General features: G+C 45.1%; 2 protein-coding genes and 1 non-coding gene across 4 annotated transcripts in view; all 3 read left to right on the top strand.

Moving 5' to 3' along the window:
- Positions 1 to 15696, top strand: part of LOC122689309 (zinc finger protein 665-like) — a 162657-nt gene that overhangs the window by 43894 nt on the left and 103067 nt on the right. The window contains exon 1 of one of the 2 annotated variants that reach the window (XM_043895685.1): positions 1347 to 1400. The exons of the other annotated variant lie outside the window; for it this stretch is intronic. The gene's annotated coding sequence lies outside the window, so the exon portion shown is untranslated. Of the gene's footprint in view, positions 1 to 1346; positions 1401 to 15696 lie in introns of those variants that run through there. 2 annotated transcript variants of the gene reach the window in all.
- LOC122689929 (endogenous retrovirus group PABLB member 1 Env polyprotein-like) lies at positions 6047 to 13244 on the top strand. The gene is made up of 2 exons (XM_043896769.1): positions 6047 to 6164; positions 11388 to 13244. The coding sequence occupies exon 2, from the start codon at positions 11389 to 11391 to the stop codon at positions 12943 to 12945; it is 1557 nt and encodes a 518-aa protein (XP_043752704.1). The 5' UTR covers positions 6047 to 6164; position 11388; the 3' UTR covers positions 12946 to 13244.
- LOC122693013 lies at positions 13262 to 13475 on the top strand. The gene has a single exon (XR_006340816.1). It is a non-coding gene; the product is annotated as a small nucleolar RNA U3 (small nucleolar RNA).

The following is a 15696-nucleotide window of genomic DNA, read 5'->3' as shown; positions in this document are numbered from 1 at the left end:
ACTTGTTGATTCAGAGGAACGTCTTTCAACATGTACTCATGTCTCTAAGATGTGACAGGACCAGACACAACACAGCCCAAAGGATCATGCAGGGCTCCTCACTGACGTTTTAAGTTACATACATCGAGGTTCTCAGGCTTTCCTTGTTGTTTTTATTATTATTGGGTTATATTCCTAAGGTTCCATTTTTAACTATTACATCTGTATTTATCTTCTTTGACTTTTCTTGGAATTATCGCTTATGATGACAGAGTTGAAGCTTACTTCAGATCCTGTAATTATGGACAAGAGCAAAGATTAAAGAATTCTACCACTTCACTTCACTTCCAGCAAAAGGCTTACTGCCGAGAGCCACCCCTCCCCATTATCACTGATTTGAGACCCCCACTAGGCCCCCTGTTTCCCTGGGAAAAAACCAGACACACCCTCCACGAATTCCCAGTCTGTGCCCTATCAGTGATGTGTTGCTGTTGTTTAGTCGCTCAGTCATGACTGACTCATTGCAGCCTCGTGGGCTGCAGCGTGCCAGGCTTCCCTGCCTTTCACCATCTCCTGGAGTTTGCTCAAACTCATGTCCATTGAGTTGGTGATGCCATCTAACCGTCTCATCCTCTATCATTCCATTCTCCTCCTGCCTTCAATCTTGCCCAGCCTCGAGTTCTTTACCAATGAGTCCGATATTTGCATCATGTGCCAAAGTACTGGAGCCTCAGTTTCAGCATCAGTCCTTCCAATGAATATTCACGGTTGGTCTCTTTTCGGACTGACTGGTTTGATCTCCTCGCTCTCTAAGGGACTCTCAAGACTGATCTCCAGCACCACAATCCAAAAGCATCGATTTTTCTATGCTCAGCCTTCTTTATGGACGAACTGACATCACTTCTTTAATCACATCCCGAGCTGACTACTGGAAAATCCATAGTTTGCCTATAGGGACCTTTGTTGGCAACGTGATTCCTTTGCTTTTTCATACACCATGTAGTTCTATCATAACTTTCCTTCCAAGGAGGAGATTTTTTTATTTCCTGGCTGCAGTCCAGTAAACTCCGGGAATTGGTGATGGACAGGGAGACCTGGCGTGCTGCGATTAATGGGGTCGCAAAGAGTCAGACACGACTGAGTGACTGAACTGAACTGAACTGAACTGACAGTATTGAAGTGTTTCCTCCGCCCGCTGCGCCGCGCCCGCCCCGCCGCGCCCTCCGCGCCGAGATGACCCGCCCTCCGCGCAGCGAGGTTCCGCCTCACCTTTCAAAGGCCCTCTGCTGGTCGCGCTTCTCTCCACCACCCACCCTCTGACGGCCTGGCCCCGCCTCCAGCCGTTCAGCTATTTGTCTGCGCGTGCGCGCACCGTGACTCACGTGGAAGCCGAGAGCTGCGAGAGGAAGTCCCAGCTTAGCGTGAGTTTCTGTCTTTGGAGTCGGACCTGCCTCTCGCAGTCTCCTTTTCTTTGTACCCCGGGTCTGAGGGTCTCTACTGACTCTAAATCCCCGCTCCCGCCCCACCACCCCAAGCAAATTCAGACGTCTCGGTAAGCGGCGAAGGGGCGCCTGCCTTTTGCTTTGAAGTCCGCACTGAAGCCGGTTCCAGCTTTTGGAACGCTGAAACGTTGCGTTTCGCACCTTTTTTTCCGGCTTAAAACCTTTCACTGACCTCACTGACTCCTCTACCTTTTCTGCACCACATACAATTCTATTAGGCGAGGTGGTTTATTCGCTCCACTTTCTTCAGCCTCTCCTTCTCCGGCCCTGGAAGCCTCGCCGCCCGCCCCGCTCCCGGAGAGGCCGCGTTCTCTCCCCGGTCCTGGGGTTCTGGAGAGCCCGCCGCGCTCCTGAGATCCCAGTCCCTCCCAACCCTTTGTCCTTAAGTCTCCGCAGGCCGGTCCTTCTGCCCTTCAGAGTGACTTTTCCCCTGATCCCTGGTGGCGGGAGGTGACCTGAGCCAGCCATGTGACACCCATGGTTCTTCGGCCCCACGTACCAGCCGCTGGAATTTGGCTCTTGCGGGAGGGCCTTTCTTATTCAGTCTCCTACCCTGTAGGAGTAGTGGGCGGAAGGCGGGATCCGTAGAAGCAGAGACAGCGACTCCTAGAGAAATGGAAAATTGAGAAAAGCATGTGGGACAAGTGATGGCAGTGAAGAGGATTGTGAGGTGCTTAGAAGACACAGCTTCATTAAAGAGAATGAGCCTTGTAGGGAGCGGGTGGGGAAAGGAGAGAAATTCAGAGACAAGCAGGATCTCCGGAGAGTTAACGGTGAGCAACATAGGGAGGTGTGGTTGTTCATTCCGACACTTTACGAACTCTGTATCTCCCAGAGTTTTCTGAAATCCATGTCCGTTGAGTCCAGGGATGGTATCTCCCCATCTCGTCCTCTGCCGCCCCCTTCTGTAGCCTTCAAGGGAGAGGGGCTGTAAATCAGGGGTCCCAAAGAGGGCGACAGTGGAGAGGCAGTTCACAGAGACAGCCCGGGAAGGCAATACAAGAGTTGGGCCCAGAGCAAGAATATCCTGCTGGGAGAGAAAGGGGACTCTTAGTGATTGGAGGAGCTGAGAAAAAAAAAAAAGCGAGCTGAAAGGAAGCATAGCCACTTGGGAGTGCCAGAGAGTTGGGAGGAAGGGAGGGCAGAGATGGAGGAAGAAAGGCAGAAATGCAGGGAGATTGAGGCTCACCAGGGAGGTTGGAGAGAAAGCAACTTGAAGGCGAACAGATGGCAGAGAGAGGCGGGATGGGAGGCAGGGAAGAAGTAGAGAGGAGAAAGGGCACAGCAGGGGAGCAGAGATGAGAGCAGAGAAAGGGAGATGTAGAAAGAAGTAGGGAAACAGATCAACCAAATGAAGTGGAAACAGCTAGTGTGCAGGTGATGGTGGGGACTAGATCCAGAGAGTGCTGAAGCAGTTGGCTCAGAATTATTAAGTTGTCATACATTGATTTTGGGCTTTAAAATCTAATGCAGATCTTGCTTCTTTAAATTGTACAGATAAGAATGAGAATTGCAAAACTTCTGTCTGTGAGGCATGTGTATTTTGTAATTATTTGTATTAAAAGAGCATGCATCTGAAGAGCCTGTTGAGGTGGAGACTGGGGCAGTGACTTGATTCTCTCAGGTGTAGGTCACCCCCTTCCCTATTCCTGGTGAGGAGTAGAGGTTATGTGAGAGAAGAAATGGGGCAAGAACTGACTGACTCTTACTACATAATGCCTTTTCAAGGAACTTTAACCATGTTCTCTGTGATGGTTTTCCTTTTGGTTTTCTGCTTTCTTTGAATTTATTAGTTTTGTAGCTTGGGATAAAGATTTGTTGGTTCAATAGCGACTTTCTTGTAAAGAATTATGGAGATTTGTCTCACTTGGGACAACTTGGATGAATGAAGAGAATATTATGGTAAGTGAGTTAAGCAGACAGGGAAAGACTGATATTATATGTCCTTCTATTATTTGGAATGTAAAAAAAAATGAAACTCACTAGTACCAGAGGGTAGGATGGTGGTCACCTGGGGCTGTAAGGTCAGGAAGATGGGGAGATGTTGGTCAAAAGCTACCGGCTTTGAGTTGTGAAATGAGTGCGTCCTGGGGAGGTATGCGCAGCATGCTGACCATAGTTAATCCTGTTCTGTTACTGCATGCTGGGAATTTGTCAGGAGAGTAGGTCGTCAGTGTTGTCACCACACACAGAACATGGGAATTTGGTGATGGATGTGTCCATTAGTGGTTTGTGATAAATATTTCACAGTGTTCACATGTGTCACATGGTCACAGGGTGTATGGTATCTATACACATACTCCTTTGGTTTGTCGGTTCTCCCCCATCAGACACGCTCCTCAGGATCTCGTGTGGGGCCTCGCCCCAGGAATGTACACAGAGCCGCAGATGCTTCCGTCTGGTTCCTGCATTGAGCACCAGGGCTCTTAGCCGCCACTTCTGAGACTGAGATCAGGCCCTGGGGGCAGGGAGGGCACTCTGTTCTGAGTGGGGCTGAACCCCGCCTGCTGTGTGACCTGAAGGGGATCTTGGGGTGAGTGGAGGTGCCCCCTGCTGCTGTGTGCATGAGGCCTCACCAGGAGGGGAGTGTGATCCAAGGAAAGTGTGGGAAAGTCCTGTGTTGGTCTCTCTGCAGGAGTTACTGTTCAGAGTCCCTCCTGAGACAGTGGGCACAGAGGACTGTGTTCCTCCTGGTGAGGGCTTCCCTGTGTGTGTGGTTGGGGCTCAGGAAATGGATGTGTTGACTTTAAGCATTAAACAGCATGTTTTCAACTTTCATGATAGAACTGTGAAGGCTCATGGACAAAGAAGCCCAGAAGAGGAAAGAGCAGGAGTCAGGCATGGCTGTTTCTCAGGTGAGGTCATATTCAGCCTGTCCTTCCTGAAATGCCCTTCTCTGGACTCGCCAATCGTGTCTGACTCTGGAGTGTCCTGTCTGACTCCTGTACGTGCACACTCACCTGCGACCTTCCCATAGGGCCTGTCGTCTCCACTTAGATCCCGTCTCCCCATGACCTGGTGACCTGGCTCTTGTGAGGAGGTTCCCCTGGGCACCGTCCTGGGCAGGGCTTCTCACCCATGAGTTGGAGACGTGGTCTCAGTGCTGTTGGGCAGCAGGGACTGTTTAGGGCCCATCTGGATGCGCTGTCTGCTCTCTGTCAACCAGGGTAACCTGTATGTGGACCTCAGGTATTAACATGTACAGTACACGGTTAAATCTGCAAAAGAGGCCAGTGAGTGGAAATCAGTTGTGACTTTTTATAGTACATTTAAAACTAAATGAGCAGCTCTTTGAAAACTTAAGTGTTTGGGAATGGAATGGAGAGTTCAGAAAGAGATGTCAGGGCTAGGGGGTGTTTCGTTACACCATCTAATTTAAACTGTAAAATCAAGCTTACTAATTTTTTTTCTTTCTTTTTTGACCACACAATGCAGCTTCCAGGGTCTTAGTTCGCTCAATAGGGATCAAACCTGAAACCCTGCAGTGGAAGTGAGGGATGTTAACCACTGGACCATGAGGCAATTCTCCAAGTTTACTGATCTTGATTCAATATTTTCTTAATGGAATAAAATAATAAATTTTGGATTTTGTTAATAAGTACATACCTAAAATTAAGGATAAAAATCACATTATTATGTTTAAAATATATTTATTTCCTGTACTGTATCTTCATTGCTTCAGTGTCTTTTGCCTCGTTCTGACCAGTGGTGGCCACATTCTAGTTGCGGTGCGCACGCTTCTCATTGCAGTGGCTTCTCTTGTCTTGCAGCACGGGGTCTAGAGCGCGCTGTCTTCAGTAGTTTCACCTCCTGCGTTCTAAAGCTCTGGCTCAGGAATTGAGACTCACGGACTCAATTGCCCCTCAGCGTGTGGAATATCAGACCAGGCAACAACCCACATCTCTTGCATTGCCCCGTGGATTCTTTACCACTTACCCGTAGAGAGGCTCACATATTTTTAAATACACGTATTTTGTAAAGATTGAAAGAAATGTTCTATATGTTATTTTCTGCTTGTATTAGTTTTATTTTTTTTTTTGAAATAGAATAAGATAATGATGAGGACTCCCTTGGTGATACAGTGGCTGAGTGCGGGGAGCCGGCCTGACTGCTCAGGCTCCTTCTTGGCCCTGAGAGAGATCAAGAGGTCCCTCTCTGTCCCGCCAGCCCAGATTTATTAAAGTGCAGGTTGGCCTTTCTTACCTCCCTCAAGGAAATTGCCGCAGCGACCTTTTACCCATTCTCCTGACTCTGATGAGATTGTCAGGCTCCTGTGTCTGGTCTATGTCTAGGTAATCTTTAACTGATTGTAATTCACACTAAGACGCCAGTGCCATGCTCTGCTAGTCTTAAGAGTGAGATAAAATTCCTGAGCGAAAACTAATGTCTGCAGTTCTGCACGTATGCATGTCTCTGATCTAAATTTAGTGAGTCCTGTTAGCATATATATGTATGTTACCCCTCAATAAAGTTGTCGGAATCAGTCACAAGCTGACTCCGACCCTCTCAACCCCATCTTTCCGAGTCTTTTGTTTCTCTGGTGCTCTGGTGATTGCGTCCTCGACCTGTTCATTTGCCAGCAGGTTCCGGCAGGTGGCGCCCGAACAGGAACGTGAGCGGATCCCAGCGCACAGCCACCCGAAATACTGAACGTGATCCCGGGAAAAAACCTCACCTATTCAGGTATCGTTGGAAAACTGTGGGTGGAGAGGGTATAGTTGAGAGTAAAAATTATGGGGCAAAGTAACAGTAGGCAGTTCTTTGTTTCTATGTTAAAAACTATGTTAAAAGCTAGAGCAATTTCAGTGTCTAAACAGAAACTAGAAAGATTTCTTGTCTTTGTGGAGGAAACTTGTCCCTGGTTCCCGGAGGAAGGAACTGTTAGCCTTGAAACTTGGGAGAACAAATTCAAATGGTCTATACCCTCCGTGGACCGGACAAAGTTCCTCTTGATGCTTATTCTCTATGGACTCTAATAAGCGATTGTTTAAACCCAGAACACGAGAGTAGGAAATTTGAAACAGCCTTGAAACTTATAACACCCAAGTGTTCAGGTGCCCCCCAACGGGTAGCGGAGCACATATATGACTCCCCAGTGGTTCCAGGTTCCAGAAAAATGATAATGAGACTACTGCTCTCGAACAAGACTCAGATTTGGAACTTTCTCCTGATGAGGAGGACAATTTAGAAGAACAGGCTTTTGAGCATAACAAAGAAGGATCGGATGCCTTTATAGTAACTCAACAAAAGAATAAAGACCAAGGCTCCCCTTTTTCTGAACTTAGAGAGATGCTAACATCCATATCTCAGAGAATGGAACAACTAGACTTATTGCCCATGAATACAACTAAGCCGTTGCATTCCAAAACGCCATCTGTTGTAGCCGGTTTAGATCCTGACCCCCTGCCGCCGCCCGTCCTGCTCCCTCCCCCTCCTCTCGCAGAAGCGCCTTTGATTCCAACAGCGCCTGTATATGTTCCATCTAACTCAAAAAGGCCAGTACTTTCACCACTACAAATGGCTGTGAAAACAGCCCGAGAACAGGGTGAAAATCTTGAGGGATATTCTTTGATTTTCCCTGTCTTTCAAGATGCTAATCATCGCAGGTATCATGAGCCCCTGCCTTTTAAAAAGCTGAAAGAGCTAAAACAGGCTTGCGCCCAATACGGGCCTACTGCACCGTTTACTCTAGCCGTAATTGAAAGTCTTTCATCTCAATACTTGCCTCCTAATGATTGGAAGGGTGTTGCGGGAGCCTGTGTCTGAGGAGATGATTATCTCTTGTGGCGCTCAGAATACCGCGAGGTCTGTGGCATCATTGAAGATCGTAACCGCCGTAATGGGCTGCAGGTTACTTTTGACATGCTAATGGGAGAAGGAGAATTTCGAGACCTTAATCGACAACTGACCTACCCTGAACAAGCTTATCCACAAATTAATGAGGCAGCCTTAAAAGCATGGAAAAGGCTCCCTGCCTCGAATAGAAAGGCTGAGTACTTATCAAAAATTCAACAGGGGCCTGACGAGCCTTATCAGGACTTCGTCGCTCGACTTATCGAGGCAGTGTCAAAAATTATAGGCTTCTTCATCCGGCACTGTTGTAACTAAACAGATGGCATATGAGAATGCTAATACTGCTTGCCAGGCTGCTTTAAGACCTTATAGGAAAAAGGCAGGTTTGGCGGATTATGTAAAAATTTGTGCTGACATCGGCCCTTCCTATCTTCAGGGATTGTCTATGGCTGCTGCTATCCAGGGAAAAACTATCAAGGAAGTTTTATATCAACAAACTAAGAACAAGGGTAGTGTAAAGAAGGGAGGGCCTCCTGGCAGTTGTTTCTCATGCGGACAATTGGGACACCGCATGGCACAGTGCCCTAAGAAAAACAACGTAGATAGCACCAAAAATCCTAATGTATGCCCTAGATGTAAGAAAGGAAAACACTGGGCTAGAGACTGAGACAGATGTGGATGGCAAACCTCTTCCGCCGCAGTCAGGAAACTGGGTGAGGGGCCAGCCCCAGGCCCCGAAACAGTGTTATGGGGCGCTTCAGAACGAACTTCAGCCCAACCCAACCGGCCCGATATTAAGAGCCTCCTCCGAGCTACCCCAGGCAGCACAGGATTGGACTTGTGTGCCGCCGCCCAGACAGTACTAACACCTGATATGGGGATGCAAGCCATTCCCACTGGAGTTTTCGGGCCTTTACCAAAAGGAACTGTAGGCTTAATTATTGGCAGAAGTAGTTGGACTATGAAAGGCTTATCGGTATCCCCTGGAGTAATTGATGAAGATTATATGGGAGAACTCAAAATTATGGCCCATGCGCCTTTAAATATAATCAGTATTCCCACAAATCAACGAATAGCCCAGTTAGTTCTGTTGCCTCTTCACATGGAGGGGGAAGTTGCCTCTAAAGGAGAGCGCAAAACTGATGGTTTTGGTTCATCTGATGTATATTGGGCACAGTCTATTTCTGCTGAACGGCCTAAATTAGACCTTTTTATTGAGAATAAAAAGTTTTCAAGAATTTTAGATACTGGTGCAGATGTATCAGTTATAGCTGAGGAGCATTGGCCCCAACATTGGTTCAAACTAAAAGCTTATTCCACCTTGAGGGGAATAGGACAGTCTCAAAGTCCACAACAGAGTAGCCGCATCCTGCATTGGAGGGACTCTGAGGGACATGAAGGAGATTTTCAGCCCTTTATTCTCCCTCATCTCCTGGTCAATTTATGGGGAAGAGATGTTATGCAACAAATAGGAGTTTATATGTTTGCCCCAAATAAAACTGTTTCTAACATGATGTTAAACCAAGGACTACTCCTTCAACAGGGGCTAGGAAAAGATAATCAAGGAATTACTCAACCCATATTGCCCGACTCAAAACCGTTCAGATCTGGACTGGGGTGTTTTTAATGGGGGCTACTGATTCTCCTGTAATCCATGCAGACCCAATCAGTTGGAAAACTGATGAGCCTGTCTGGGTTGATCAGTGGCCCCTGACCAAAGAAAAGATTGCTGCAGCCGAGCAGTTGGTACAGGAGCAATTGCATTTAGGACACATTGAGCCTTCTAATTCACCTTGGAATTCCCCCATATTTATTATTAAAAAGAAATCTGGCAGATGGAGATTGCTTCAAGATCTTTGAAAAGTTAATGAGACCATGGTGGTTATGGGACCACTCCAGCCCGGTTTGCCCTCACCTGCTGGGATACCACGTGCAACCTATAAAATAATTATAGATTTAAAAGATTGTTTTTACACAATACCTCTGCACCCTAATGATTGTCATCGCTTTGCTTTTAGCATCCCCTCCACAAATTTTAAACAGCCTGCACAAAGATATCATTGGAAAGTTCTTCCGCAGGGTATGGCTAACAGCCCCACACTTTGTCAAAAATTTGTTGATCAGGCGATTGGCCCCGTTCGAAAGGCTTATCCTGAAGTTTATTTGGTTCATTATATGGACGACATTTTACTTGCTCATTGTATAGAGGATATTCTTTTGCAAGCGTATGACCTGCTATTGCTTCAGTTAACTAAATTTAGATTGCAAATTGCTTCTGAAAAAATACAACGATCCCCGCCATTTTCTTATTTGGAGTTTAGGCTAGAGAGAAAAACCTTTCGTCGAGCGCAGAAACTTCAGATTCGAAAAGATAATCTGAAGACTTTAAATAACTTTCAGAAATTATTAGGGGACATAAATTGGATCCGTCCCTATCTAAAATTGACTACTGGAGAACTGAAGCCTCTGTTTGATATTTTAAAAGGATCCACTGACCCTTCCTCCCCTAGAATACTAAATGATGAGGGGCGAGCTGCTCTGGCCTTGGTTGAACAGGCCCTCTCTCAGCATTTTGCTACCTACTGTGATTTTTCTCAACAGTGGGGACTATATGTGTTTCCTTCTAAACATACCCTGACGACAGTGTTATATCAAAATGCTCCCTTACAGTGGATCCATTTACCTGTATTGCCTTCAAAAGTTCTTACTCCTTTTTTTAATTTCATTAGCCTCCTCGTTGCGAAAGGAAGGCGTATTTCCAGAGAAATGTTGGGAGCCGATCCTGCTTACATTTATGTGCCCTATACCAAAGAACAACAGGAATGGCTTTTCCAGTTTAATGACTCGTGGGCTTTGGCCTTTTCCTCCTTTACAGGTCAAATTGTTAATCATTTACCTTCTGATAAACTTTTGTATTTTGCCAGCCAGCATTCATTTATTTTTCTGAAGAATGTTTCTAATGTTCCTATTCAAGATGCTCTTACGATCTTTACTGACAGATCCTCCAACAGAACTGCTGCCTTTGTGGTTAATGATACCCCTTTTTCCTGACAGACAAACTATACATTGGCTCAAGAAGTAGAGCTTTCAGCCGTTCATAAAGTATGCTCACGATATCCCTCACAGTCTTTTAATTTGTTTACTGATAGCAAATACATTGCTCATGCTTTGCAATATATAGAAACTGTTCCCTTTATTTCTACTGTAAATTCTAACATTCAACATTTGTTACGTTCAATTCAGTCCCTGCTGCAACAGCACACCTTACCCTGCTTCTTTGGACATTTACGTGCCCACACTGGACTTCCTGGACCTTTATCTATGAGAAATCAAATAGCTGATTCTCACACTAGAGTTTTTCTTTCACAGGTGGAAGCAACACAACAATCACATGCGCTACATCACCAAAATAGTAATACTCTTCGTTTGCAATTTCAAATCCCTCGAGAAACTGCATGACAAATTGTTAAATCTTGTTCTGTTTGCCCTAAGTTTCTCCCAGTTCCACACCTTGGCGTTAATCCTCGCAGGCTTCTACCGAATCAACTTTGGCAAATAGATGACACTCGTGTCCTTTCCTTTGGTTGTTTAAAGTACGTTCATGTATCTGTTGACACCTTTTCAAGATATATTGTGGCATCCTTACAGACTGGTAAAGCCGCGAAACATTCTATCTCGCATTGTCTTTATGCTTTTTCCATTTTAGACACACCAATGATTATAAAAACTGATAATGGCCCCGGCTGTGTTTCCTCTGCCTTCAAAAATTTTTGTTCCTCTTTTTCTATCACCCTAAAAACAGGCATTCCTTATAGTCCACAGGGTCAAGACATCGTGGAACGTGCCAATCAAACTTTGAAACTATAGCTTCAAAAAATACAGAGGGGGGAGCTCTACCCCCTTCTACCCAGAAATTACCTTAATCACGCTTTATATATTTTAAATTTTTTAATTTTAGATAAAGAAGGACATTCAGCCGCGCAGAGATTTTGGGACCCTCAGATTTCCAGCAAAAGGCTGATGGTCTTGTAGAAGGACCCGCTAGATAATAACTGGCATGGCCCAGATCCCGTGTTAATTTGGGGGAGGGGTCATGTATGTGTTTTTCCACAGGATGCCGAAGCACCGCGCTGGCTCCTGGAAAGGCTGGTACGCCAGACGGAGGAGATCACTGAACCAGCAATTAGGTCGGCTGACTTTACAGCAGAGAAATACATTCCCAACGGCACAGCAGATGCATGAGTTCATCTTCCAAGCACGAAGGATGGCCGCCGACACTACTCAACCTCGATACGCGCTGGCTTACATTGCCCTCGCTTTGGCATGTGCGGTAATGAATCAAGCCTTCCCTCAGGCTGAAGCCAATGCTTTTGTGTCCTGGGCTCATTCTTATGCTGATTTTTACAATGAAACAGCCTGTTGGGTCTGCACAAGCATGCCATTATCGGTTACCGAAGGATTGCCTTGGTGGGTGATTCCCTTTCCAAAAAATGAAACTTCGGCTTTATGTGATTTTTTAAAAGAATATCAGAAGAAGCATCGAAGCTTAATTACAGTCAATTTTGATATAGATTCTCGATGCTCTGATCCTTTACACGCTTCTTCTTTTTATTTTAATGTAACACAAAGTTATCAGGAAGTTGTTAATGCGTACTTATATTACGAAAATAGATCTGTTTCTTCTCCTAATGATTTTAATCGATTTGAGGGTGATTATTACCAAGTTTGGGATGAATATTTCTGGATGACCCCTGAAAAAGGACAGCTACTGACCCCTGCCGACATTTGCTGGGAGCAAAAGACTCATGTACCAACATTTGGAGGCCGGGAATTTCCAGGATATCACATGAAACATGTGGGACTATTGCCTACTCACAAATGTAAGACTGTAACGGATGTAACGTTTATTGCCAACAAGTCTGTTATATGGCCAGGGACAGATTGGGAAAATAGCCCTGGTATAAGATGGGTAGCCCCAAATAACACTCGATGGATTTGTGGATACAACCTTTGGCCCTGGCTCCCTGTAGGATGGGTGGGGAGATGTACCCTAGGGTTTGTGTTTGCCCCTGGGAGAATTCATAAGCAAAAAATTAGTCATCCTGTTAATTTACCTTATGTTAAAGCCTGGTGGTCACGCTCTGTTTTTCGTTGGTATGATTATTTAGCCTCAATTTTTGTGCCCTCTTTAGGAGCCACTGATATTATGCTCAGAGTAAAAGCTTTGAACAATTTTACAAAACAAGCTTTGACAGATACTAGAAGAGCTTTAGAGGCTCTTAATGAAGAACAAAAACAGATGAGAAAAGCCATTCTACAAAATCGTATGGCTCTGGATATTCTAACAGCCTCTCAAGGGGGAACATGTGCCTTAATAAAAATGGAGTGTTGTGTATATATTCCTGACAATTCCTCAAATGTTTCTGATGCTTTAGAAGATATGAAACAACAAGTAGCCGCTATGGATTTTTCTGACTCCAGCATTTGGAGTCAGATATCTGCCTGGTTTCATGGTGGTTGGTGGAAATCTATAATTTTCATCATTATATGCATATTATTATTGCTGTGTTTTGGCCCTTGCATTTGTCAATGCATATCTGAGATGATAAATAGAAGATTGCTGATGTTTTCCCATTTGCAAACGCGGCCATTTCCTTTGAGGGAGATATAATGGCCGTTAGTCAAAAGAAAAGGGGGAGATGCGGGGAGCCGGCCTGACTGCTCAGGCTCCTTCTTGGCCCTGAGAGAGATCAAGAGGTCCCTCTCTGTCCCGCCAGCCCAGATTTATTAAAGTGCAGGTTGGCCTTTCTTACCTCCCTCAAGGAAATTGCCGCAGCGACCTTTTACCCATTCTCCTGACTCTGATGAGATTGTCAGGCTCCTGTGTCTGGTCTATGTCTAGGTAATCTTTAACTGATTGTAATTCACACTAAGACGCCAGTGCCATGCTCTGCTAGTCTTAAGAGTGAGATAAAATTCCTGAGCGAAAGACTATACTTTCAGGGATCATTTCTATAGTTTGTTACTAGAGAAGTGTCTCTGATTGTGTAGAGCACCCGAAACCATGAGGAGGAGGTGCAGTGTTCTCTGCTGAGCGTGAAGCCGGTCTTTGGTGTTGCTTCTGCAGCTGCCATTGGCCATTGATGATCGTTCTTCTCTTCCTTTAGGAGAGTAAGAGGGAGAGGACACCATCTGAGTGGTTTCGCTTGGAAAAAAAAAAAAAATTCCTGAGCGAAAACTAATGTCTGCAGTTCTGCACGTATGCATGTCTCTGATCTAAATTTAGTGAGTCCTGTTAGCATATACATGTATGTTACCCCTCAATAAAGTTGTCGGAATCAGTCACAAGCTGACTCCGTCCCTCTCAACCCTATCTTTCCGAGTCTTTTGTTTCTCAGGTGCTCTGGTGATTGTGTCCTCGACCTGTTCGTTTGCCAGCAGGTTCCAGCAGCTGAGAATGTGCCTGCCAATGTAGGGTGCATGGGTTCCATCTCAGGTCCGGGAAGATGCCTCAGAGCAACTAAGCCCATGGGCCACAACTACTGAGCCTGTGCTCTAGCGCCTGGGAGCCATAACTACGGAAGCCCGCACTCTCTAGAGCCTGTGCTCCAAAACAAGAGAAGCCACTGCAGTGAGGAGCCCCAGCACTGCAGCTGCAAGTAGAGAAAGCCCACTCACAACAATGAAGACCCATCATAACCAAAATAAATAACTTTAAAAATGAAATAGAATGTTGACAAAGTTAATGAATGAAGAACTAGCGTGAAAGAAGAGAATGGGAACCCACTCCAGTATTCTTGCCTGGAAATTCCATGGATAGAGGAGTTGGTGGGCTGCCATCAGCGGGTTTGAAAAGAGTCTAGCATGAGTAAACAGGTAAACAACAACTTCCACACACAGCAGATTGAGCTCTGAAAAACAAATCTAAGCGTCTTAACTTTCCTCTTGCAGATTCTTCAGAGACTTCCAGTATCTTTTGCATTAAAGTCCTAAATCCATAGATCTTGCATAAATAAGCCTCTACCTGGCATCACCCCATCTATATTCCGTGTCACAGTCAGATTTTCTGTTCAGTAAATATCTTCCTGCCTCAGAGCAGACGCTCAGGCTGTCGTTTGTCCTTGCGACACTCTTCCATTTCCCACCTTGCCAATCCTAAGTGTTTCTTACTCACAGAGACCTTGCCTGATTTCTCAGTGTAGGTTAAGACTTTCTGTTTAATCTTGTCATACCACTGGGCCTGTGTCAGAGCACTTACTTCGATAGTAATGTTAAAGTTGTGGATGAAATTGGCTGGCTGGCTGCTAGATTGTAATCTCCGTCATGTTCACTGCTGTATTCAAGTTTGAGGTGCAAAGCTGACGCTGAATGAATTTTGACAGAGTGAAAGAAAAAAAGATAACTCCTCTTGTTTCAAGCGATTGTGTGTTTACACATGCATGCATGAATGCATGGATATGTAACTCGTTGGTTTTATTACAAAAACATCATCTCATAAATAATGGTGTTTGCTTTGTAGCAGTTTCAGTTGTGTCCTAAGTGTATTTCATGGCGTTAAGTTTTTTCTGCATCATCACATGAATGATGTAAATTGTAATAAGATTATTGACATTGTGTGGGTTGCGATGGGAGAGGATGTGACCCTGTATCGTGCCCATTTATGATGTTCTATTGTATTTCAGCTTCCTTGAACTTGTTTCAGGTATTCTCAGGGAACGCTCTATGGATGCTCTTGCCTTCTCTGGTTGTTAACTGGTTGATTCTTTAGGTTCAGTTGTCTCTCCCAATCACCTGAGCTCAGGTGCTGTTGCCTCATTTCTTAACTGTTTGATCTGTGTGATTTCTTAGAGTGACAGTTTTCTCCCCAGTAAGCTGGACACAGATCTTTCTCTAACGTGCTGTGTGTTGATGACAAGTTCATCCATGTGACGTCTTGAGAGTAACGCTTAGTGAGTAGGACGTGCTGACGCACCTGTTGTCATCATCACAATGTGTGTGTCCTTTTAAAGTGACTGTGGACTTTGTCGTCTGAAGAGACCAGTCTTGCTGTAACTCATCTAGATAGTGAGACTGTGTCACTCCGTGTGTTGAATGTAACACTTCTGCATACACAACCCAGTGTTGGTTTTGTGTATTTTTCATGTATTGTCCACATACATGACAAATTCATGTCGATTGCAGGAGATCATAATCTTAGAAAAAAGAGGAAATTAGAAATTAGATTAGAGACCAACAGTTTGCTTCAAGCAGCTTTTAATGGATCTATCAGAATATTACTTCAACTGAATTGAGCTTTACCCCTCTCACCTCTTCTCATTTTGTGTAAAACAAAGAACACTCCTCAGGGCCCGTTGGTGAAATGTGTTTTCATTTCAGGCACAGCTGACCTTCAAGGATGTGTTCATAGACTTCACTCCCGAGG

This window comes from Cervus elaphus, chromosome 4 (assembly GCF_910594005.1).
Source record: "Cervus elaphus chromosome 4, mCerEla1.1, whole genome shotgun sequence".
Lineage (NCBI taxonomy): Eukaryota > Metazoa > Chordata > Mammalia > Artiodactyla > Cervidae > Cervus > Cervus elaphus.
Note: the sequence above shows the minus strand (reverse complement) of the source record. Positions and strands in the feature narration are given on the sequence as shown.